At 44.6% G+C, this 26,269-nt stretch overlaps 1 protein-coding gene across 3 annotated transcripts in view; it reads left to right on the forward strand.

Annotated features, from left to right (window-relative positions):
• srgap1a (SLIT-ROBO Rho GTPase activating protein 1a) overlaps positions 1 to 26,269 on the forward strand; it is a 79,473-nt gene that overhangs the window by 49,154 nt on the left and 4,050 nt on the right. For 2 of the 3 annotated variants that reach the window (XM_070830198.1, XM_070830200.1), the window contains exons 7-20: positions 194 to 415; positions 1,053 to 1,154; positions 5,795 to 5,992; positions 6,503 to 6,587; positions 7,716 to 7,743; positions 9,437 to 9,542; positions 11,644 to 11,704; positions 12,436 to 12,513; positions 12,668 to 12,802; positions 14,635 to 14,740; positions 14,936 to 15,160; positions 16,415 to 16,494; positions 21,038 to 21,218; positions 22,712 to 22,849. In XM_070830198.1, the coding sequence (XP_070686299.1) occupies positions 194 to 415; positions 1,053 to 1,154; positions 5,795 to 5,992; positions 6,503 to 6,587; positions 7,716 to 7,743; positions 9,437 to 9,542; positions 11,644 to 11,704; positions 12,436 to 12,513; positions 12,668 to 12,802; positions 14,635 to 14,740; positions 14,936 to 15,160; positions 16,415 to 16,494; positions 21,038 to 21,218; positions 22,712 to 22,849 (1,745 nt within the window). Of the gene's footprint in view, positions 1 to 193; positions 416 to 1,052; positions 1,155 to 5,794; positions 5,993 to 6,502; positions 6,588 to 7,715; positions 7,744 to 9,436; positions 9,543 to 10,219; positions 10,254 to 11,643; positions 11,705 to 12,435; positions 12,514 to 12,667; positions 12,803 to 14,634; positions 14,741 to 14,935; positions 15,161 to 16,414; positions 16,495 to 21,037; positions 21,219 to 22,711; positions 22,850 to 26,269 lie in introns of all 3 variants that reach the window. The other variant, XM_070830199.1, reaches the window with a different exon arrangement.

Raw genomic sequence — 26,269 nt, forward strand, 5'->3', positions numbered from 1 at the left:
TCGAGACAACAAATAATCAAGAAAATAATCATCAGGTTGAAATTAAAAAAGCAAAATAATCATTAGTTGCAGCTTTAGTCTGGGTTGAGTTTTCATGTGGATCGTGGATTGTGCCACTCTAGGCTTTTTAATGTTTAATGTTGTAGCTGCACTTTTCCCCACTTCTCCATCTGAAGTCGAGCCTTTCTTCCAGTGCTGTGATTTGGGGTACCACGCCAGTCTGAACCGGGCCCTGCGGACCTACCTGTCAGCCGAATACAACCTTGAGACGTCACGCCACGAGGGCCTTGACATCATAGAGAATGCCGTGGACAGTTTGGACCCACGAAGTGACCGACAGAGGTTCATGGAGATGTACCCCACGGCTTTCTGCCCACCAGCAAAATTTGAGTTTCAGCCTCACATGGGAGATGAGGTACATAGTTCAGTCAGCAAAAGAAACTGCTATGATGAAAATATCTGCTGTGAATTGATGATATGGTTAAAAATTAACCTGTTTCATTGTTAAATTGGAATGAGTCAGGAAATTGCCAGGACTGTATTTGAAGGAAAGAAACTGCAAAAAAAAAAAAAAAACTTTACAAAAACTGTGCATTGTGGATTTCTAAATGTTTTGTTTCCAAGACACTGAACAGCATGGAAGTGAATTTGGAGTTGATTAAAATAGCCCAACTTAATGAGGTCTGATTTTCAGTGGCTTAAGTGCTGCATTTTACTGCGTCTGGGATGTCGGATCAGGTTTTATGGGGCACTGAATTTGACAAATCATGTGTTAATTCTCCCCCTGCAGTCATGTAGCTCAACATGTGTTACAAGTTTTACTGTTTGGCTGGCACTGCCAACGCTGATATCATGTCTGTTTACTAGCTGTTGTTCTGCGGTTGTCTACATTCAGCTGGCAGAAGTCACTGTGGTTTGCTCTGCAACTGAATAAGAATTTGGATGCCTGCTTCCTGTTTAAACCAGAGGTTATGTGGCCTCCTCGTTCCTTCAGTAGGTTGGAATTTCAGGTTCCTGATAATTGACAATGTATTTCCTCCTTGTCTTTCCAGGTGTGTCAGATCTCAGTGCAGCCGCCGGTGAACGGAGAGCTCATCCTGAGGTTCCAGCAGCTTCAGTCCCGCCTGGCCACTCTGAAGATCGAGAACGAGGAGGTAAAATGACGCACATATATTCAAGTCATTATAGAGGTAGTGTGTGTGTCAAACATGTCAAAACTATTTTCTGCTGCTCCAGTTTTGCCATCTGCCACTTAGTTATGCTGCTGTTTGTTGGTTGCAAGATGCTGACAGTTGCTGAGCATTAGAGCTACTAAAGAAAGTTAACTTTAGCCAGAAGTCGTCCAAGGTGAGATGCTGATGATCTCTGAAGAATCAAAGTTTTTGTTCTGTTGTTGCATACACACACCACACACAGACACACACATGCACACTCTATATTTTCCCCTCTCATGCCCTGCAGGTAGCCATCAAACCCTCTCTGTGAAGCCTCCCTTTTTGCTCCCACCGGTAGAATTCACTGTCTCGCTTTTATTTGCACAAACCTGTCCTGTGCTACTGTGTTTTGACATTGGAGGTGCACCCCTGCTTCACAGACTGCATTGTTTTAATCTGTCTGCAGCATGCTGAAGTAACTATTTTTTATGTATAAAACAAAAGCCAATGGGGGAGAAAACCCGTGACTGCCACAGAGTGCAATTATGTCCATCAGGCTGGCTTTTGTATCACGTCTGACTTGCTTCCTCTCTATGAGCTCTCGCTGACTTCTGAGTTTATCCTCTGTTTCACTCCCTCCCTCCACATCGGTGCACCGTCTCCCTTTTATCCCACTACAAAGACCAACAGAAACAGGGGAACATGTCACTCAACTTGCTCTACGCCCACCGTGACTTCACATTCCTTTTGATCATATTGTCGACACTTCAGTGAAATTGACTGAAAATGCATTTGCTGCAATGAACGATGATGGCTAGGATAGCTGTGTCTGTTGTCTTACTTGAATGTGCTAATTACTAGAGCAGAAATCAAACAAACATGCCAAATATTAGCTGGTTCTTGCCTCTCAGATGTAAAGGATTTGCTGCTTTTCTATGTTTTATATCACTCCAAACTGAATTGTTCTATTTTTTTTATTGATTTGACATTTTGTAGAACTAATGATTCATCAATTAGTAGAGACAATAAACAAGTGGGAATAATCCCTAGTTACAGTAACTAGGGAATAATCCCTATTTACAGCACTAGGGAATAATCCCTAGTTACAGCACTACTAAGTATCATTCAAACACAGACAGGGTGTTGTTTTATTCTGTGCATCAGTGCTGGTCAGGATCCTGCTGGTGTCATCACAGTTCACACTGCCCGCAGTATGTACAGTATTCCTGCAACTGGGCACACACACACACACACACACACATCAGTGTGTGTGTGTGTGCACATTTGTGCGTGAGGGTATGATGACAAGCCCTGCTTGCCTCGTGTCCTTTTCCGCCTGCCTCGCTGTAGCGGATGTCCTGGTGGGTCAGAATTGGTGGGTGCTGCTGCCTTGTGTTAGGATCACCAGATGGCCTCTCTTCCCGGGCACAGCGTGCCAGATACATCCTTGAAAAATGAACTTTCAAAGCGCTGCGAGGACACACAAGCACGACTGTCAAATGTACAAGAGAGAAAAAGGGAGTCTGTCTCTATCTGGGCAGGAAAGGCTGCAGGGCAGTGCTTAATAGAAGTGCAGCTGTTTCCTCAAACCTCTTTGACTCCCGTGAAACAGTGAAAGAAAACATTGCTGAATAATTTACTCTACATCAGTGGTGGGTGGGGTGCGACGTACAGAAAAAAACTCTGGGGTTGGGGTTAACATAGCCCTGCGTTGTGCCTCCCTGCAGAATTTACAATCACATTTTTTTTCATATAAAAAGTCTGCTCTCCAAGGACATCGTTCATTTCACCTCCTCGGTCAGCCAGGGTGGTTCCTCTCTTTTTCAGATGTAATAATCTGGCCCTTTAGATTTCGTTTTTCGTCTGCGTGTGAACCAGAGCTAACACAGGCCGATTTTCCTCCTTTGCTCGCTTTCGTATTCTCAAGACATTTCACACTAAAATCTGGCAATCTAATGCCATCTCCTTTGCAGGGAGTGTTTGTTTTTCCTCAGATAATTCTCAGGGAGGCACATCAAAGCCTGTGTGTGTGCTCATAGTGGGATGATCAACAGATAACACACTTACTACATGGTCTGTTGAAAGCTGCGGACAGCAGCCTGGCTTTTGAGTTGGAATAATAGGTGTTGAAATAACATTGCAGCAGAATAACATTGGTTTTAAAATGCGACGAGTGGAATCATTTTGCACTTTGAAGTTATTTTCAGTCCAGTGAATGACGACTGTGAGCAAGCCAGACTGGTAGTCAACTCTGCGAGTTGGTGGGCTGTCTGCGTAGCACCGTAGGAAATACCTGAGTCATGGTTCTTTATTAAAAGTAAAGAAACTTAATTCAATCTCAGGGACTTTGTCCAGGTCTGTTGTGTAGTCAGCCACAGGGGCTAATGGGCATATACAGCGAGTCTCACTAGGAGCTCTGTTGTAATTGAGCCCAGTAGTGAACACTGGTAACTATTCGTCTGCTGAATAATGGATAAACTCAACAGCTTTTTCACTGGGAGCGATTCTCTCGCATGCATGGGTCCTGTCTTCGTGATGACAGCTGGGCCTCTCGCCTCTACGGGGGCCACCATGGATGAGGCTGCCAGAGACTCTGGGATAGAGAGAGAGACCAAACACACTCAGAACGTGCAGCCAATGACTGTATATCGCACCTAAAACTAGGGTGCATACGTGTAAAGTGATGGTTTCTGTATGTTTTCTGTGTCTAGAGGCACACCACATGATAATCCCCGACTGTCGACACGAGACAGGATGGTGTTTTTGCGCAGTTTTGTGATCACAGAATCCTGTTCCCATTTCCTATTCTATGCTGTCATTAGTCGTGTTCAAACCTGCAGCATGTGTTTTTTCTTCATGACGGGATTGATGACACTGTAACTACATCCACATTGTGTGCCCAAGCATGTGTGTCAGCACTGTAATCCATCAATGTAGCACATGAAAGAGATGAAGTCCACTTTGCTTTTCAGGTGTATTTTTTTTCTTTCTTTTTGAAGGCCAAATGAGTCGCAGGTCAAACTTAAAAGAAACAAGCTGTAATCCTCTGTTGTTTCTGTGTGTATAACAGTTAAACAAGGAATCCACCTTGTTCCTTCTTTCATTAGCACTGAGGTCAGACTCGCTCAGTAACTAAGAAATGGGGTCACCACCTTTGAGTGGGGGTCCTGCAGACCATTAATAATAATTAGGAGGAATTCCAGCTGTGTCTCACTCAGGGCCCCATTGACCTGTGGTGCCCCCACCTTTTTAAAAGCGCATACAATCAAGCTACGATCGTCACAGGACTTTATTCTCCCCCAGTGTGTCTCTGCTGAATGGAGCGTTTTGCTGATTTTTTTTTTTTTCCCGGTGTTTCACCATCAGCATGGCCTCTTTTCCTTCTGCAGCTTTTCCACATCAGTGATTCATGCTCACATTCGACAGTCTCTAGACTCTTCCGCCTTGTCTGTCCCCTTTATGTTTTTTTTCTCTCTCTCTTCCTATTTATCCTCATTCTGCAAATATCCTTAGCCTATATAATGATATTATTTTAATAAACTGGGCAGTTCGTCAATCAATCTGAAGGACTAAACATCAGGCAGAATAATCACTGTGTTGACCCTCCACTGACCCCTGTTTTAATACTTTTTAATGTCCTGGGCAATTAGAATAAAATGAAAGGAATTTGTAATCCTCACAATTGGACAGATTAGATTTTTTATGTAGCTCACCGTCATATCAGAGAGTACCAGGACCAGACAGAAAGAACAGACCTCTTGGAAACAGAGTTGCATTTGGTGATCTAAATATGATTAAAAAGCCGACTAAATGCCTGCAAAACTAACGACATTCCCATCAGCAGCGGCTGCACTTTGTTTTTAGTGCTAATTACCAAATGTTGTAAGCATGTCAAAAGATGGCAACATTACACCTGCTAAACCTCAGCATGTTAGCATTTTCAGTATCACTGAGAGCTTACTACCATGCTGATTTAGCCATTTAGCTCAAGGCACCACAATGCTCAAAGAGCAATAATGTAATATCTCTCAATATCACTCAGTGCGAGCCCTTTTTTTATTCTACTCTGTCACTTTATCCCTTTTGGTCTCCTTAACTTTTACAGAGCTGTTGCAAACTCATTTGCCCTCCCATTTGTTTGTCACATCCGCTGTCATCTTTTGTCATCACATAGAAAGCCACGGTCTGCTGCACTTGCACTGGCTAAGCATCTTGAGCAGTAAGTGGTGGGGCACGTCCAGCAAAGTCCAGATGTTTATAAGCTCCTGCAGAAGCATTCCTGTTGGCAGGGAAAAGGCAGTTATGGAAATGAGTCCTAAAAGCCTGCGTCCGATTGTACCATCTCCGGCAGACACTGTTCACCTCTGGCCCCTCTAAGTGCATGCAAATTGATTGGTTTGGCTGGAAGTCTTGTTCAGGGGTCGGTGGATTTTTAGGAACTTGCGGTTTGTCAGAAAACACCCTAATTTTTCAGAATGTCATCGGATAGCGAGAGAGGGTTTTAGGGAGTGTGATGATAGATACTGCTGAGTGTGCTGCGATAGTAACATCTAGATAGCAAAGAAATTACATCTAGCTTTCGAGCAGGCGGCTTTTTTTTTTCTCTGACAAATTTCTTCCTCCGCAACCCTCGTCCCCAGATCAAGAAGACATCAGAGGCCACCCTGACCACCATCCAAGACATGGTGACTATTGAAGACTACGACGTGTCCGAGTGTTTCCACCACAGCCGGTCCACCGAGTCAATCAAGTCCACTGTGTCGGAGACGTACCTCAGCAAACCCAGCATTGCCAAGAGGAGGGCCAACCAGCAGGAGACGGAGCAGTTCTACTTCATGGTGAGCGAAGATGAGGGGTTTAAGAAAAGAGATGGTGGTGGATGAGCGAGCAAATACAAAGGAAAAGACTTCAGAGATGTCTTTTATTTCTGTATGAAAATAGAAATAAATCCCTTTTATAGACTCTCTTTGATGCCTTGGTTAGCCTTCTATACTTAGATGCTTTTTTAAAAAATGTGAAAGTGCCTGATCTCTCTTGTGTAGTTATATACTCTGTTTAATAAATGCTACAAAAGTGTATCTATTTATCGGACTTAAAACTCAGAGTCTCATGCACCAAGCCACTCTGAAATTTTTGATCACGGGGTAGCTCTCCCCAAAAATTTCCATTTTGTAAGACTAACTGATACCCTGTTCCAGTCTGAAGATGGACATGCTCTGATAAAAGCTTTAAAAAGACTCTCAGCGTGTCCTTTGCCCTCGGCTTTCTTATCGTAGATTGCTGTCTTGAGAGCGGGCGCTCTGGCTGGCACTGGGGGCCGGCGTGTAATTACTCTCAATTCTCCACAGAAATTCCGGGAGTTTCTGGAGGGCAGTAATCTCATCTCCAAACTGCAGGCCAAACATGACTTGCTGAAGAGGACACTTGGTGAAGGTACAGTCACGATCCCTTCGCTTTAATTCTCTCTTATACTGTTCTTGTTGTCGCACCGGGTCGTGCACTTGTTCTTGATTCTTACCTCTCAATGTCAAATCCACTTTCACCAGTCTGAGTGTCTCCTTCCTCCAGCCAAAATGAGGACGCATTAGCGCCAAACGGTGTCCAAACATCCAACTTAACTAATAATTAGTTATTGAATTTTGTCTTTTTGTTTCCTGCAGTCCTACTGAGCGATTTCAGCCGTCTCCATGGCAAACTTCCCATTGTTTGCCTGCTTTTTCCACTAGTCAGAGTTCCTAGATGGTAATCTGTGTTTTAGCCAGGCAAGCAGGAGCTGAGGGGGATTGTGAATTTGTATTATCCGTCTTAGTGATTGATTTACTCCAAACTTAATGGCCTGCCGTGTATTAGAGGGGTGGCGGTCATTACCGACTGTCTCTCTCTGTTCTACATTGGTGGGATCTCCTCGAGGCCTCAGCTAATCTACCTTCAACCCACAGAGCGGCTGTCAGTCATTGTTCCAATCAACAGTCCTGGTGGTCTCAGTCAAACTGTCCGCTTAGTGAGTAATTGAGCCGTGTGCTAACGAGGAAGAGAAAGGCCTCCTGCTTCTCCCACATGCTCCTTAATCACATTGTTGTCAATGAGCTGAAGTACAGTATGAGTCACTGAGAGACACAGACAGGCCAGATCCTGTTCATTGGAACAGATGGCCACACATTCAAAACTACTCCTGTTTCCCAAAACCATTTGGAAACTATTTTGTACTCAATTTTACTTTGCCTGTTGAAACTTGTAGCTCTGTGTATTACTATAATGATTAGCGTGTTAGTGTGTGCCTGGTGCATGTTTGTTTGCACTTTAATTCTAATGTCACTAGAGGGTTGCCTGTAGAGGTCTCTGTGCAAGCTATGAGCTGTTGTTTTTGCGCGTGGATGTGTGTGTGTGTATGGGTTTCATTTGTGCTGCTCAAGAGGCCAGAGGTTGTGGACAGATGGCAGGCTTCAAATGCTTCACCAGGCGCACGCAGAACGCACCAAAGGGACCTCAGAGACAGGTCCTGGCACGTCCACACATCTAACTTCACCTCACATCTCTTCTCTTTTCTCTCTTCATCCACAGGCCACAGAGCTGACTACATGACCACGAGGTAAAGTACGCACTCACAACACAGGACCAGTGCATATTCAAGATACACTTCCAGCGACACAAACCTTTCGTGACGTATCACAGCTCATCAGGGCGAGGGCAGTTTGCCTCAGGGAATTCTCACGTAAAATCCACTGTGACCATGAAAGCAGAGGAGTCCGTGGTTAGCCTCAGAGAAAAAGCCCCCCGGAGAGTGCTGAGCAGATGTGTCAGCCACCGTGTTTTATTATTTTTTTTAAAGCCCAACCTGGTGTCGTGTGGCGCCGTAACTGTACTTCCCAACTCCCAACAGTGCCACATGTCTGGCCTTTTAAAGAGAATGAGAGGTGGTAAAGTGGAGAAAGTTTAGCCTGAGAAACCTAAGAGAGGGAATTTGCATAAAATTTAAATGTTTTAGCATCAGTTTTAAAGTGCAACAAAAGAGGAGCGAATAGGAACAGATGGGTCAGCTGGATCCTCAGTCTTTCTTTTGCCTCTTTGAAAACAGACCAGTACTGGAATTTGACTACTTTTTCGCTCATTCATTTAAGCCAAGCTCTATATTTAACTTACATTTTATTTTACAGAAAATGTATAACCATATTGTCAATTCCTCGTGGGGAGTGTAAACTAAACAGCTATAGAGCCATTCACAGTAGATTGTCAGTCAGCAAAGTTTTTTTAAGGTTTTTCTGGGTTTAAGGTTAGTTTGCACTTACAGAATTGCAGGGGACAGGTCGCATCCAACAGCACTCTCTGATCTGGAAAGAAACTCTAATGTTTCTTCTCTGTGCACTTTAAAATGTAGTTTATACTTTTGAGTAAACATCTCTTGAGCAGCAACTGTTCTGATAACTGAATCAATCACTGAAGTCAATTTTCAAGCAAAGAGACCAAAAGCTCCTTACCTCCAGCTAGTGACTATATGTCTTATTTTCTTGTAAACCTTGAGCTCTGCAGAACTGTGATGTTTTTCAACATGATATAGACTAAGAAAATTAATCAAGAAAGAAAATTGTTGTCAGATTAAACGCTGATGAAAAGAATTGTTAGCTGCACCTCTGCTCTGCAGAAGAGATAACCACCAGTATTTGTAATCAAGTGTCAGTGAAGTAATGGTGCTTTTACGTCACAGTAGGACAGTATTCACTGACTCCTTGCTGGGGTTACGGTATATCTAATGACAAAACTGTGTTCACATTGCAAAGATTTCATCTCTTGGGTCTGCATGATCAGAAATGTAAAACTTCTGTGGGCCTGTCCAGCAGAATATTTCTGTCACTATGTTTGAGCAGCAGGAGAAACCAAAGTCCTGAACTCATCTCAGTTCTACAGGTCACAAGAAGCCAAATTGCATTAGGTCGCACAGACACACACATCCAAACAGACTTAAAGAGAGGCCTAACCCCCCCCCCAGGACCTGTCATGAGGTGGATGCTGACACTTCGGATGCTCCCCTCCAGTCTGATATTTCTCTGGCCTGGGATATCTTGTGGGGGAAAAGAAGACAGGATTATAAAGAAAAGCTTCATTCACGGGTTTCAGCAGTGTCTGAAAATTCCATCATCTTGAGTCGAAAGGTTTTAAAGATTAGTCAGCCTGGGCTTCAGTTTAAGTTTTTGAAGGACAGAGAGGTTATTGCCGGTATACATATAAACCAGTCTAAGAGGAAAACTGCATTGTTTACTTATTCTGATGCATTCTTTGTATTCTAGACATCCCAATGGGCCGCTCAGATCTCACACTGGCACCCGGCGGGCTAGACCCCGCTCTGTTTTTAATGTTAGGTTATTTAATGGCAATTTGGAGTCATTTATCAAGGTACTGATTACCAGTCTGCCCGCTTGACATTCCTCCTCCTCCTATCTATTTTCTGTCTTGCTCTGGCTTTCTGGCCATTTTGGTGGGTTCCCCCAAAGCATCTTAGCTTCTGATTTATCTTTTACCAACAACAACAAAAAACCAACAACAACATATTTGTGCTAAGATGGATTCTGGAAACCTTCCTCATGAGCCAGTCAGCTCTGGCAGTCTGCGTCTGAGGTATAAGGGGTGGCACTGATGGATTCGGAGGGCTGCAGGAGGAGAGGAACGGCAGTTTGGGGGGGGGATAAATGTCTGTCTCCGTCAGCTCCCCTGACTCACTGCTGACCTGGCGTCACTGAGCCGCTCTGGCAGAGATATTCTGTCCACCTCATCCAGAGCGAGAGCAGAGGCCAGTAAAAAAAAAACAGCAGGACAGATAGCAGTCAGGGAGCGGATGCCAGACTGGGAAAGGTGTGCCTCCCTCCTCCAGCCTCTTCACAGCCCTGCCTGGTCCTGTCCAGTTCCCATTGTTTACTTTTCGGGGTTTGATGGCAGCACAGAGTGGAATGAGGGTGCGCTCTTAGTAAAAGCTTTGGTGGGCAGCTGCTGTGGTCCTAATCTGGGTCTTGCTTTTCTCTCTCTTTCTGTCTGTCTCCCTGTCCATCTGTGGCTCTTGTGACACTTCTCTGTAGCCGCGGAAGACGGAACTCACACGCTCGACATCAGGTAGACATCTTGAAGCGTCTTGGGGGGGCCCATGCTGCTTGTCTGCACTCGTTTCCCTCATCTGTCCTGCCTTAACAGCATTTTCACCTCATGTTATGTGCCTGTGTCTTGTGTTCGTTACCTGGCTTCTATGAGTAGGCTGAGACCGACTGACATGAAGGTTTTCTCCTTAAACTGAGATGCTTCAGCAAATCTTTAATTTCAATCGTGTTTGGAAATTCCCAGCATGAACCATTTCCAGCTTAAAAATTGGTATTGAAGTTATGTGATTTAAAGCAGTGATCCCCCAGTCTCCCATATCCAGAGGGATTTCATTACATAATCCTGCTGCACCAAACCTGTGCTTCAACCCTCATGGCTCCACTCCAACGATAGATAGTCAATTTTGGCACGGTCGTTGTGTTTGGACCGTGTGTGTGTACCCCTGAGGGCTGTAAGCGGATCCACTGTATCATTAAAAGCATGTACTGAGTCCCTGTCCAGCGCTGAGCCACAGGAGCAGCTGGCACCGAGGCCCAACAAGAGTGCAGTCCGCGTTGAAGTGTGTGAGAGGAATGTGTTTTCTCTGAAGGAGACGGTGCTGCTCCTCTCATCTCACCACTTCTGCCCTGAGCTCCATATTGAGTGTGTGGCTCTTGAGATAAGTTGTAGTTAATTTAAACACCGGGTGTACTTGATTGCAAGCATAAAAAGTATATTTAGCAACGTTGGAGGCCAGTGGAAACGTGTCGGACAACAGGTTTGTAGTCAGTGATTAGATATTGTACACACTCTGTGCTATGTCATAATCACCGAGTTCTTATGGGAGACCGGGCACGATCAATCAAACAACTGGTGAAGCCAACTCAGTCTGTCTCAGTAAGATCTCAAAAAGGTAACCCTCAGTTTGTGTCTAAACCTGCCAATGTCACTTACACCTGGTGTGCATGTTTATATACTCTTAACATCATGTAAAAACCCGTTTCTATTAGAGCCCGACCGAAACAGCAGCAGGCTAATAACCTTTATTCAGTCATGACAGCTACATCGGCACTGACCAACGTTTTTTTAACATATACTAAAAAACATTTGCAGCGAAGGAAGCTGCCATAATAAATGTGTCATGTGCATTTGGCACTGCACACGTTAAGTTTAGTGCATTTCTGTTATAGTTATTACAAATAAGTGAAATTCTAATTACACTTAGTGATGACAATTTGCAGTTATCCTCTATTTACTGGTACTTCTTATGTTTTGTTGAAAATCTAAATATATTGTATATATATTTTACAATTCTCAATTATTGATATTGACAGCGTTCTGTCGGGCTCTAGCTCTTGTACATGTCATGAAAATGGCAAATTATACACGATCTGACATTTGGGTGTTTTCGTTTACTTTGCCTTCAAAGGACTCTGGACAGGCTATTCCCCGCGTGGTTGAAAGCTGTATTCGCTACATAAATTTGTATGGTGAGTTCTACAGCTTATGGGCGTTTTGTCACCATGGTGAAGCAATCATAAACTGATAACTGCCTTTATATTTTGTTTGATGAACTCTTCCCATGAACCAACTGCAGCCTGCTTAGTTCCCTAGTTTGTCTGACTTTGGTGAAAAGCGACACCTCAGTGATTTCCAAGCGCATACTGTTTGGGCGTGAACATGTTGAGGTTTCCACTTCAGTTGCAGTCATGGGAAAATACAGATTCCATCCTGTTTACAGCGGTGCAGCCTTTTCCACCCAGCTTCCAAAACATACAGTGAGACACAAACAGCTTTGCCTGGCCCAAGTGATGAGTTTAAACCAGACAAAACACTGACAGATTGTAACCTCTAAGCATTATTGGGCTGAGGCTGACATCTGTGGTGACATCCAAAGAGAAATCTAAAAGAGAAAGCAGCAGACTAATCGTGCTTCCTCCTGACCTTTGACTTCTCCCCTTATTAAGTCCTAATCCCAGCTGGAAGACACTTTAGTAAAGCTTGATTGCGGTCTCCCCGACTCATTAATTATCCTTAATTAGAAAAGCACAGGGGCTAAGCGAGCACGATGTGCCTCTCAGGTCCAACTGTTATAAGCTTTATTTGCTGAATGAGGGAGTTTCTTTCTGTGACCGTCAGAGTGGACTTATGAGCATGTTGAATCTGTCACTGCACTTCCTCTTCCTCCTTCCTTACCATGTCTCTGTCTTTGTCTGTGTAGGCCTCCAACATCAAGGAATATTTCGTGTATCCGGATCCCAGCTGGAAGTCAATGACATCAAGAACTCATTTGAAAGAGGTACATGATGTCTCTTAAACTGTATTAACTGCACATTATCACCTAGATCTTTGTTTTTTGCCTCATTGGCATCAGATTCAAAATGCTTTAATTTTAATTTAATTTTTGATAATTAAGGACGTCCAACTGACCTCCTCCCTTGTCTGTGTCTTAGGAAATGACCCCCTAACGGATGATGAGAATAATCACGACATCAACTCGGTGGCTGGGGTCCTCAAACTTTACTTCCGTGGTCTGGAGAACCCTCTTTTCCCAAAAGAGAGATTCAATGATCTGCTATCCTGCATCAGTAAGAACACACATTTTTACTTAGTATCAGAGAAGCTTTTTATTTTTTATTTTTATTTTGAGTGCATCTCTTTGTTGTTGATCACAAGTAAAACAAGTCCTCTGTTGAATCCTCTAACTTTGGAAAGCATTTCTAAAACTATAGAAAAGGATTCTCTTGCAATAATCAGCCTAAAATATGAAACTGTTGTTAGTTATTATGTGGTTAAAGACGTCTCTCAAGTATCTTGGTAGTCTTATTACTTAGCATCATTAACACAGTGTGCAATTAACCGTCTGTGGCATGGCTGTGACTTCTCTTTGACAGTGTGTGTTGTCACGACTCTGTGGTATTTGGCTGAGCACTGAGAAGGATATTATTTGTTGTAAGTGGCACAAAGCTGCCCATGCTTACATGATGGTGAAGGAATGTGAAATGCCCACAGCACTGAGCGGTCGCTTGACTCCAGAGCTGAATCTACACCGAAGTCTTTATAATAGTCACATTGTCATTTTCTGTGAGTCGGTTCACACATTAGTCAGCCCTTTGTGTGGCTTTGTCTGATCTTTTAAGACATGACATAGGGTCTCTGTTAGAGAACAGTTGAACATGGACACAATCTGTGCCATGATGCAGCTTTGTGTGTGCATGTGCGTATTTATGTTCATGCAGGCCTTTGCGTACTCACAGGTGTGTGAAGTGTGACTGTGTGTGTGTGTGTGTGTGTGTTTCCTAGGTGTTCTTTTACACATTTGTGCAGGATAAGTGATGGGGATTCCCTGTTTACATTCCCCGGCTCAACATGCCAGTGATTGCAGTGTGGGCTCATTGCCCAGCAGGCTTCATATTAAAAATCCTCTGCTTATTCCATATGGGACAGCTCAGACCAGCTACAAGATCACTTTTCCATGTAACTGCTCTCTGTGGGCTGTGAGCACAACAGCACTCTGGAGCTTCTTGTATCTTTTCATTTTGGAAATTGCAGCAAAGATGTTTAGCGTGGGTGTGTTTACACGTGTGTTTGTAGCTGACGCATACGGGAGTAGATCCTTAAATAGTAGCTTCTGAAGTGCTCAGGAGCCTTGCAGAATCCTAGTTAGGTATTCATGAAAAATGAAATACATCACAAGTATCCCAGAAGCACAAATCCCAGATGGCACAGAGTGGCTGGAGGGTGACAGGGCTATTTTTAGCAGCCAGCAGAGCCCCAGCTCAGCCAAATAAAATAGGCTGCCTCAAGTGCCACAGCAGAACAATTGAGAGAGTAACGAAAGATATGAAAGTTGGCATTGTCTAGCGTGATGATAAAGCACAGTAAGAGCACAATGTTATGGTAATATTCAGAAGAAATAGTGAAAGAATAGAGAACTCGACAAAATGGTTTTAGAGAGATGCTGTTTTCGTTTAGAGCCGGAAAAACTACTTGGACTCTTCGTACTCAGGTGCTAACTAAGAGCGCCTACTTCCTTTTCCTCCTCCCCTTCCTCTGCGGTGTCAGCAGAGGAACACATGCTGAAGTGAAGGCCACCACCACAGCTGATACATTTCCTGTGCCCTCTATACACACACACACACGCACACACACACACATTTTATATATCAATGCATTAGTAAATCTCTGCTGTTCCTCTAGAGACTTACCGTAATTCTGATAAGTAATTTTCTCAGCTTCAATGTGTATGTTTATGCTGGGACACGGCATGGTGAAAATCAATATGTGGTTGTCATCAAAATTGATGAGTGCTTTCAATATACGGCTCTGCAATGTGGTGCTTTTGACGTGCAGCAGAGGTATTGCAGCATTTTATTATCATATTAATATCACGCCCTCCTTCCTTTCTCTTCTGCTTTAGGAATAGAAAACCTGTACGAGAGAGCGCTGTACATCCGTAAGATCCTCCTGACCATTCCCAGATCAGTCCTCATCGTCATGCGCTACCTCTTCGCCTTCCTCAACCAGTAAGTTCATAGACACTAACCAGTAAATCCACCCAGCGCTTCACTTCACGAGGATTGCCCCGTCACACTAAGTTATGAGCAGACGTGATTTGATCTGGAATGCGGTCCACACTGCTGTGTCCTTTTCTCACTCAGCCTTTTCTTGTGTCCTTGGCCCAATCTCTCTTTTCCTCCCTCCCTCCCTCCTCTCTACAGCCTGTCCCAGTACAGCGACGAGAACATGATGGACCCATACAACTTGGCTATATGCTTCGGCCCCACGCTCATGCCCACACCTGACAGCCAGGACCAGGTCTCCTGCCAGGCCCACGTCAACGAGATCGTCAAGACCATCATCATCCACCATGAAACCATCTTTCCCGATGCCAAAGAACTGGATGGGCCCATCTATGAGAAGTGTATGGCCGGAGGCGACTATTGGTGAGGAATGACTTTGGCATTTTGCTGCTATTTCTATTAAATGATTAGAAATGATTAAATGCAAACTCAACTTCGGATGAACTTTGATATACAAGACACTCGCTCTCTAGTTACCAGGCCACCCTGTCACTGGTGTTTAGAAGTTGTGGATCGAGAATTAAAAGACCAAAAGCATTCTGATGAGGTCACTTCATGCAGCTGCACAGCTTCACACGACGTGATGTAGGTTTAAGAGTCAGACAGATGAAGGTGGTTTTCTTATTTCTCTTCTTCTGGTACCGTGACTGGAACAAAGGCACTCAGCCAATCCTCCTTCCTTTGGGACTCACTCAGCACGCAGGTATGCATCCTCTCAGTGCTGCAGCTGTCACAGTAGTGTGTCAGTGGAGTTGATATGAGTAATTACACGCACCAATTAGGCATCTGTGGGAACATGACAAGGTAGAGCATGTTTCAGCGCTGACTTTACACAGTGGACTCTTTTCTGGGTGAAACAGTCTGAAACAATCACTTTAATTACCGTGATCACGGCAGGAGGAAAGAGAAAGTTCACCTGGCAGAGAGAGGATGATTAGATGAATTGCGGTCAAACAGATCAAAACCCAATCAAACCCCCCTTTGCCAGCTCCACATCTGCAAGCAGTGCTTATCACTTGTTTCCTCCTCTCCTTATCTGTCTCTGTTTCTCCTCTTCTATGCCCCCACATCATCACAGGCTGACAGGGATTTATCCTTGGCTAAAGCTAATTATCTTTCCCAGCACTACCATACCCCCCCCCCCTTCACAGCAAGGCACATGAGGCCCTGGGGAGGTTTGTTGTCTTGGCTGCCCCCCGTTCTTGCAGAAGCGGAGGCGGCTGGTGACATGTTAACATGGGAGGAGACATTCATTTCCTGGCAGGGGTAATCTGTGGGGATGTGTGTGTGGCATTACTGCCAGCTCTCCCAGCGTGATGCCAGAAGAGGGCCTCTTAGAAGAAGAGGCCCAACCACAGATAGAGGATCTAAGCCTCTCACTGAGTACTGTCAATGACCGCTGTTTGACCTTCCTCTGAGTCATATCAAACATAAAAAAAACAAAAAAAGAAGCTCTCCTCCTCCTTGTCATCCTCACTGAAATGAGATTTAACTGTTGAGATTTTAGCGACGGTCTTATGTTCCATACTTCAAAGTGATGGAAAAGAAATCCGTGGTCTTTTGACCCCTGGCCCTGCCTTGGTTGTGACCCTGACAGTATCATGTTGTCCCCCACAGTGAGAGCCCCTACAGTGAGCATGGAGCCCTGGAGGAGGTAGACAACGAAGGAGGGACAGAGACGCACACCAGCGAGGATGGTGAGTAACTATACAAACATGTATGCTTGTCGTGCATAATTCCACAATTTTTTTTTTTCTTCTTAAATATTTGTTTCTTTCTGCACATTTGTTTCTTAATGGTTTTCCACCAAACTGCATTAACGAAATATCACATTAATTAAAGCTGGCGTGCCATAACGCACACTCTCATACATAAAGTAAAAGGCTGTAGCCTCCCCTCTATATGCTGAATCCAAATTTAAGCTTTCCCTCGTGTCCGTGGTGCTGCGAGGGTTAACCCCAGCTCTCTGCAGCTAATCCTGCCTTTCAGCCTGTTAAATGCTGTAACCTTGAAGGGCCGGGGGAACTGGGCTCACAGTGATGGACGCTCATTCATATTCTAATGGTTCTGCTTCTCCCTCTGGGCCACAGGGACACAGGGACACTTCCACATTCCTCTTTCACATGGTCCATGGTGGTCTACACCCACTGGATCCCTTGGTAGAGAGATCTTGTTTCCCATGGGTCACAGCCTTGGGTTAAAATTTTCAATTTCCTTGATTTCTTTTTTTTTTTTGACTACCTTGTGAAAAGATAGTGTTATAGTAGTGTGTAATAGAATAGCAAATGTATGGAGACCGTGTCAAAAGTGTCCAGTTTTATTAGCTTTTCAAAAAAATCTGTTTTCTCTTAACTACATTTCCATGTGTTCAAGAGAGATATGAAGAAATAAACCAGACTCATATAAAACGCTAGAGGATGTAATAGACTTCTCCCAGACGTGGTGGGATACAGTAAATATGTGTGATCCTACATGTGGTCCTTTGTTTGAGTGAAACGGATACCAGTTGGTCTGGTCCAAATCAAACAGTGAGTGAGTGAGTTGAAACCAAAATATCAGCCGGGCTCCGACGTAACTCCTCACATCAAGCTGAACGCAGAAAAAAACTGTTAAACTTGCTGCTCATTAAAAAGCCATAAATATCCGTGGCAGAGCGCTGACCCAGTGTAAGCAAAAAAAGAGTCCACCTATAGTCAAGCAAAGTCCTCATATCTTACCTTAGTAACAGGCTTTCCCTAAACCTGTTTCCATGGTGACAACAGCAGCCCCAATCCTGTCTCCTTTTCACGCCCACAGATGATTTTTAGGGGCTCCCTGTCACCGTTTATCATCCATAGAAAGAGTTTGGAAATATGGCTGATTTCTTTTCATTACAACAGCTGCTAATCACTCAAATTAAAGCAATCATCAGATGTCCTAAAAAGGACATCTGATTAGAGAGGGAAACTTCCGTATGTGAGGATTCCCACTGTAACACACAGATGGCAGCTATAACTCTTTGAGTAATTAATGGCAGATTATATTTTCCAGATATCCCTTGCTACCATGGTTTTGTTCCAAAAGCCTGTCTTGGCCTTCAGGGAGGATGTTCTCACTGACTTGAGTCCCTCCCTTTGGAGTAGAGAACTGTGGTCAAGTTGTTGTCATCAGTTATTTTTAAATCCCCATGACCTCATTTGGATTTCAGAGACAAAAGCAAACATCTTTTCCTGTTCAGTCACCAGCACTTGACTCTGCAGACTTGAAGTAGCCATACGTGCATTCTCCTCTCTCTTGTCAAGACTCAAATGTGTTTGCCCTCTTTGCCCTCAGACGAAGTTAATGCAAGACAGACAGAGAGAGGAGTAAAAGTCATTCCACATGTTGGTCTAAGTAGCTGTCCGGAAATTTTCTCGTCTGGTCGGCGTGGTCCCCCGGAGTGTGGTAGAGCTCATTAGCTCAGATAGATGATCTGGTCCAGCCGGATTTACACGCAGAAAGTACAGCTACGTGATTGTTGCTTTGATCAGGAGTTAGTGGGAAAAGTGAAAGATCTTTAAAGGTCCCATTTTAGAAACAATGCTCTTTTTAATGCCTTTTCAACAGAAATGTGTGTCCCCGTCAAACTAAGAGCTAAGACCATCCTCTCTCTTTTTCTCCTGCTCCATCTTCCAGTAGATGTGTGTGAAAACATGCTGTTTAGATTTGGCTCCCATTATGATGTCATAAGGAGATCTGTGGATCATGTGACCCCACAGCTCTCCAGCAGACTGATTGTCCCCGCCCACTAAAAACTCTAAAACGAAGCTGAGGCTGAAAACAGCTGCAGCCCCAGTTTGTGCCCCTCACGTTTTACCATTACATTCAAGTCCCAGAGTTATGTTTTCAGTTTACCGAAATGTAAATACCCTTAAAAACCCAGAAAGTCATTTAAGAGCACTTTAACACAAGAGGCTTTTCCCACCATCCGGACCATCTGTCCGCAGAATGATTAACATTCTTCAAAAGAATTCTAAAGATGGTTGCTGGAAATGACACCTCTGCAACCTGTTTTCCCACTTTGTCCCACAGCCCATTTCTGCTCAGAGCCGACGCTCATGACGGGTCTCATGGACTGTGGCTGTCATGCCTGGAGATTAACGGTCTGTTTCTAGATTGGCCCTTTCTCGCACGCCATCAATACATTGATGTTATCTGCTGGTAAATTCGTTACAAGGCCAAAGGTGAACTAACTGGCACATTGATTATAGCTCACTTTGCAGGAGTACAGTAGGATGTCCTTGTTGTCATCAGGCCCAGAGGGCATACTGTATATTGGATTGCACATGTTGAAGGGTCATCCTTTTCCCCCCATGAGGATCTATGTCTAACCTACTTCAGTCTTTTCATTTGTTGCAGCGAGCACCTTAGATTTCTCTTCAGTGGAAAGGTTGGATAGATGAGTATCAGGAGGGAAAAGTGTTTTAATACCCCTCCTGTTGTATTGATCCCAACCATATCTCACTCCAGGCTCCTACTCCCCTGTTTCTATGCACAAACATGAATGTAGAGCAACATCCACGCCAACTCCGCTCCACTGGCTTGTGCAAGACATCTGACAGTTCGTATCTCTTACACCACAGGCCTGCAGCTCCCACAGTTTAACATTTCTTTAACTCTAGTCGCAGTGTGAGTGTGTGTGTGTGTGTGTGTGTGTGTGTGTGTGTGTGTGTGTGTGTGTGTGTGTGTGTGTGTGTGTGTGTGTGTGTGTGTGTGTGTGTGTGTGTGTGTGTGTGTGTGTGTGTGTGTGTGTGTAACCCCGGGTGGTTCGGTCTGAAGCGATTCTCAGTTATAATTGCACAACATGACAGAGGGGATCCTTTACCACACAGAGATTTGAGTTTATGGCCTGCTGCTCTCAGCCGCAGCCACGTCACTGCAGCACCAGGGTGTGTGTGTGTGTGTGTGCATTGGATAAACACTTGCAGATGGATGGATAGGTTGAGAAAATAGACAGGAGGAGAAATCCCCTGCACCGATAAGGGTTCCGTCATCTTTATTAACAGCCTTGTCCGCTGCAGTGCAGCCCAATTAATTCAGACAGTAAATTCCTGCTTGTCACATTTCATCGGAGCCCGTCACATCCACCCCGTCAACCTTAACGACCAAATGAAGCAAGGAAGGTGGAATGTTAAAGGTTGGGGGGGGTGGGAGACATATAATAAAATGAGGTCGAGAGAAATGAAGAAACCTCGGCTCTGCTCAGAGTCACGTCTGTAGTTCCTCTCTCACGTGGCCTCTCTGCTCATCTGAGAATTACTTTCAAGCTCCTGTGAAAGACATACCATGATGGCTTTTCTCAGCCGATACAAGCTTCTGCCATGTACTCCTACTGCCTGTGTATATGGAGAGCCTGTGCTAGGGCGAGTCTGTCCAGGGACCCCCTGTCTGATTTAAAGTGAGAAAGTGAGATGGGAGGAGGGAGGGGGGGGGCAGAGGTAGGAGTGAGGGCGGAATAAAGAAGCTATTTTTAGACCTGTGTTGCTGTAGTGCATGCATATTGGCTTGGAGACGTGTACCTTTCCAATGGTAGCTCGACAGTAGCTGTGAAACTAGCGGTTTTCTTCAGGATAGACAGTCTAGATGGTTTCCAGTGATTTAAAATATAATGGACTAGATAGAGAGAGAGCAATCAGTACTTATAAATTGGACTAAAGCGTAATAGTAACCACTCAGTCTACCACTGATTAGTATTGCCTGAAATTCCCTGTGTTTATTTCCTAGTCACTGATCCAGCTGATGATCTGCTTGTACAGTTATTGAGCAGATATCAACCCAGCCTAATGATCCATACAGTGATTGACATGCCCCTGAGTCATATAGATCTCCTCTCACCAGCTTCTATAATTATCCTGCTAAAGCTCCTCAGGGCCTGTTGTGGCCCTGGCCTGGTGTTGTAGATCCAGGTTACTATTGACTACAACTAAAATAACCAACTGGCTCAGCACACTTGAACTCCATGTGCACAAAGTGTCACACATGAGCATCCACGTGCACAACCATGCCAGTCTGCCAGATCTGGTGTAAGACTCACCTGCAACAGAGCCAACATGCATTTAGGTGTGCGCGCTGTCTATCCAGATGGAGATTTTTATTTCATAAGACTGCAACCACTTCCATCAGTCATTACAAATGTCTGCACGTGCGATAATGGCCATCGGTACGTCTTGTCTTCGCCCTGTCTGACATACCTGACCTGTGTAATCCTCTCTCCGTTGACAGAGGGCGAACCCATTGAAGCCATTGCCAAGTTTGACTACGTTGGGCGCTCTTCCCGAGAGTTGTCCTTCAAGAAGGGCGCCTCCCTGCTGCTGTATCAGCGGGCGTCAGAAGACTGGTGGGAGGGACGGCACAACGGCATCGATGGCCTGGTGCCACACCAGTATATTGTGGTCCAAGACATGTGAGTGTTTTTCATCCAGTACTATTTTAGATGTGACTAAGTAATGCACAAGTGCATCAAGCTCATCAGAGAATGCTTTAAGGCTGAACAATAGTCCATGTATTTACACTGACATAGGAATTAAAGTCATAAGTATCGTGATCATAATAAAGGTTGCACTGCTATCTTTATGTGATTCCTTCACTTGTCATCTTGCACCAACTTCACATCCAAATATTCATCTGTTGAATGTTTTGGTTTCTGACCATTTACTTGCAAAACTAATGACGCTCACGGAGTCTCAGCAGGTTTGACGACTAGCACGTGTTAGCATGCTAATATGCTAAACTAAGACTGGCAAACACTACACCCGCTCACCATCAGTAGACTAACATTGTCACTGTATGTTAGCACGCTGACATTAGCATTTAGCTTACAGCCTTGCCACTGTGCCCTTCAGCCTCACTTGTCCGGCACGCTGCTGTCGTACGCGCTCCGCTGTAGAGCGTTTTTCATCTCCAGGGTCCTCCGCCAGCCCCTCTGTCACTGTCTCCTGCTCTCAGCACTAACAAGCATACAGTCTGCCATGGTGACTGTCAGTGCCTAATGGACTGGATTCACGGTCTCATTAGGACAGGAACAGAATCACTCCAATCACTTAGTAGCTGGCCGACAAAACGGCCATTCAGAATGCCTTCCCGTTTTTCCTCTTCTCTTCTTTCCCCTGCTGCTGTCCCGTCAGTGTGCCTCCATCAATAATTCACCAGGAGGGGCACTGCTGATGGGATGTCTTCTTAGTTAATGAAAGAGCAGGGGAATTTACTGCCGTACGGGTTGTCCCGGAGCATAGTAACATCCTGCTCCCTACTTAAACAGAGCAGGCAGAGGAGTGGAAGAGCACACGGGGCTGTGATCCTAACTTGTCCCATAAAAAAGAGTCCAGACTAAAAGATGCAGAGAGTCGTCTGAGAGACCACTTCAGCACAGGACGCCCCTCTCAAGACTCCACTGTCGAGTGTTGGAACTTTCGCTCGTCTGTCTGTGAATTGTGTTTACCGCCACCTCAGATTTAGAGAAGTGCTCTTCCTTGCTCTGTCACTGTCCATGTGCATTCATGTGGACTCACTAAATAAGTGACTGTGTTTTCTATCTGCTAATGCACATCATCAGAGGCAGCAGTGCAGCTCAGTAGCTCTGATTACTGCCACCTGACAGGCACCAACTGTACCCTGAAACACATACAGCCAGCTTGTGTGGGTGTGTGCATGTCACCACCACAGTGCATCACCAGAATACTGAGAGGCCCGGGAATATGACTCATCTGACTCTCTGGACCTTGGGGGAGAGGGGGAGACGCGCTGACTCACAGGAAACTGATATCAAATACTGCCATAGAGGAACATTGCAAATATGAAAGATCGACTGATTTGCTGATTTCTCCTTTTTTGCTTTAGACTGTCACTTCCTCCTCCTCTTTGAATGCCTCAATGTCACTCTGTGTCTGTGTGTCGCAGTGATGACAACTTCTCGGACACTCTGAGTCAGAAGGCCGACAGCGAGGCCAGCAGTGGCCACGCCGGAGACGATAAATGCTCAGGAAAAGACATCGGCTCGCCCACTGACACCAGGATCTCTGAGGCCTATATTACCAGGTTGGTTTTCACATGGCTGTTGGACACAAATATAAAAGTCTCTCATAAGCACTTTCTAAAAGGCACCTAAATTAGGAATCTGGCATTTTAAACAATTTGCATCCTCTATCCAATTCATAAATACCTGATTATTTGCTTACACTTGAGGTGTTTTTTTTCCTGGGAAAAAATCCTGTTGTGTTTGTCTGGATTGTAAAGGAAGTCATGTGTTTGGAAAGGGAGGGGGTAGACACTACTGGTGAACAGATAAACCAGTTTGAAACTCACACTTAATAACCTGAAAATTCAAAAGAAAAGATGTCACTGCACATAACACAGAACAGCCAAGATTTGACCAAAGTTCATGATAAAAAACCAGTATTTTAGGATTTCTTACAGCACTCAACAATGCGTTAAGTTAGTCAGTGCCAGTCCTCCTGACACCATGGTGATCAAGGGCTAATGACAGACGGCCAATCCAATAACGACTGACAGTCTAGCAGAATGTCTGCAACAGCTTCAGTGTTGCATCATCCAAGATGCTTAAATAGCTTCAGGTGTGAACACCGGCACATGCACTCACACAAACTCCTCGTCTCTACACTCCACTCCACTTGTTTTTTAACCTTACACTTCAGCACAAGCTTGCACTCAGAGCCGTTTATAGCACGTGTCTGATTTGCCTGTTATATGAGCAGGAAAAGATGTGTCGCATAATGCTCGTTCTGTATCCTCAGCTCAACTCTCTCAGCCTAATTGCCACAGGACGAGCAAAACTTCTCCCACTATTTGATCCCCAGTTCCAGTTGAAAAGTACGAGTATTAATTAGCCATGTCACAGTGGTGCTTACTCATCCCCACTGCAACATACTGTACATCCACAGTGATGGCACACAGACAGAATATCCAATCACACCTCAGTTTTTTTTGGCAGCGTCTGCTGGTTGCCAGCCAGTTCGTCTCCTGCTCCTCTCTTCATTGCTGCATTTCTTGCGGTGGAGTAAGCGACCTTGAAACGTCTGTTACAGACTCTTGCCGAACACATGAGCAAGTGCTATTTTATTCAGAGCCACACTCGCTCCCTCTACTTCACTGTTGAAATGTTGATGATTCATACCAGAGGCAATATTTACACCACTGCAGGTATTTGTATGCGGGTGGAGAATATATCTGAATGAATCATCTTTTTCACATCAGCCTTAATGAAGCTCGTCTAACTCCCAGAGCCAGCCAAACAACTCTTTCTACCTGTCTCCTGCTCCCAGGTGACCCCCCACCTCTCTCTCTTCATCTCCCGTCTACCCCTCCCACTCACTCTTCCGCTCTTCCATTCAGACAATCCTCACAAGTGTTGAATCATTTATATCCTGAGCTTTATTTAGATATTTTCCTCTCCCGGTGTTCTCAATCAACAACCCCCTCGCCAGACGGGACCTCTTACGAGAGTTTGGCATCACGACCACAGCAAGCAAGCGTTAGTAAACAAGGCGGTTATGTTGCTGCCTCTTTCGGCGGAGACGATGCACATTGATGGGATCACACCAAGTACTACGGTTGGTTCGTTCTCCGCTCTGAGGGAGAGGGACTCGTGGAACGCCTTGTGATTTACATTATTATTAGCCAAGACCACGGTAAACAAAGGGTGAGCTGTCAGTGTGATGACAGCTTGCAGAGTAAGTTGCAGTGCCTGTTGGTGTACACTCTGTCCCAGAGGGAGACTGGTGTTATGAATACAGACTGCTCCCCCTGCAGGTTGTCAGTGGTCCTTGCAGTTGTTTACTATTCCAGACTTCTCACTGCAGTCAGAAAAAAAATCATCTTTCCCTCACCAGCCTGCACCGCTCCACTACAGAGTCTTTATTTTTCAGTGTTTTAACTACCACCAGTAGCTATTATTGCTTAATTCATAGACATTTTGTGTGCTCTGCATGTGTGAGCAGGTACGAGTTTCAGAGTCTTACATAAGCACACATGGCTGTTTGGACTGACCTGAGACTTTCACGTAGACGAGCAGTTTTTCAGCGGTGAAATGATGAAATGACGGGACTGGGGAGAGACCAAGCTGCAATTTTCATTCTCTGACACACTCACAGTCCCTCATATCTGCTCGTTATAGCTTTTTGTTTAGCACGGTGATGAAGCTGCCCGGAAATCGTCATGACAATGGCTGAGACAGCGTTCATCAGGCAGGCGTAAAGTCTCAAATGAAGCCATTTGCCTCCGAGAAGTGATTAAAGGATGAAATTACCGCTTGTTCGTCATCACAGTGAACTAATAATGCAATCAGAAGACTAATTAAAATCGTCAATCTGACGCGTATCAGCTTTCAGATGTGATCTAATATTTTAAGTTATCGTCGTGTCAGAAAATGTTGTACTGACTGAAAAAGCGACTGCTTAAAAATGAAATTATATTATTCAATTTTTTTTACCTGAAATAAAATCATTGAATTACTGAGATTTAATGTAATAAAAATTAGATAACTACATTATTAAATTCTCTAGATTAAATCCTAGTTCTATGCCAAATGCTCAAATATCTTTTTTAAACATTTAGCTGCTAGACTGAAAGTGATGATGGTGATGATGGCTGCTTTGATTAAACATTACAGCTCTTCACTCGGGCTGTCTGTGGGACTGGAGTGCCGTTAGTCATAAATATGCAGAGCAGAGCCCGTTAGAGACGTACTGAGGAGGGTTTGCTGCTCCATCGGCCTTTTATGGAGTAGCAGAACCGCTTCAAGGGAGGAGATGCTACTGTGGAGAAACATCATGCATAACTCAGCAGGCATGCGTCCGTGTGTGAGTGTGAGTGTGTTCCCGCTCTGCTCTGTCCATGTTTCAAATGTGTGTGTGTCAGATTAGGTGTGTATGGTGCTGTGCTGGTCCAGGTTCAGACAGAGGACAGCTGTACTGCTGAGGCAGCCGTAGCTTCTCCAGGGGAGCCTGATTTGGTGCTCTGATGAACCACAGGCCTCCCTCCTCTGGCTGATAGCCAGCTCCACACTACCTGCTCTACAAATAAGCTCGTCTGAGGCACTGACGTCAGGGCTCCTCTCATGACACTGATAGTTTTTTTTCCACAGTGGTAAATGTTTGATGAGGGCTGACTTAAGGCAACTAAAAATTGTGGCCTGTCCGTGTATTGTAACATAGAAAACCCCCGTGCATCCACCTAGAAGGATTTTCATGTCTGTAGGATTGTTGTGTTTTCAGAGCCCTACCCAGAGGAAGCCCTTAAAGAAATTCAATAATTTAAGGCTTAAATTATAGAGGACAGCAGTCAATACAAACACAAGGCTTTTAGTTGGTAAAAAAGTTCACATTTGGAAGATGCAATGTGGCGCAACAGCTGCAATTAAAAAGAAGAAACGATAACTCAAAGTGCAATGTCTGGGTGCTAGCTACGTTGTAACATGTTAAAAGATTAAAGCTGTACCAC

Source organism: Pempheris klunzingeri, chromosome 5, assembly GCF_042242105.1.
Source record: "Pempheris klunzingeri isolate RE-2024b chromosome 5, fPemKlu1.hap1, whole genome shotgun sequence".
Lineage (NCBI taxonomy): Eukaryota > Metazoa > Chordata > Actinopteri > Acropomatiformes > Pempheridae > Pempheris > Pempheris klunzingeri.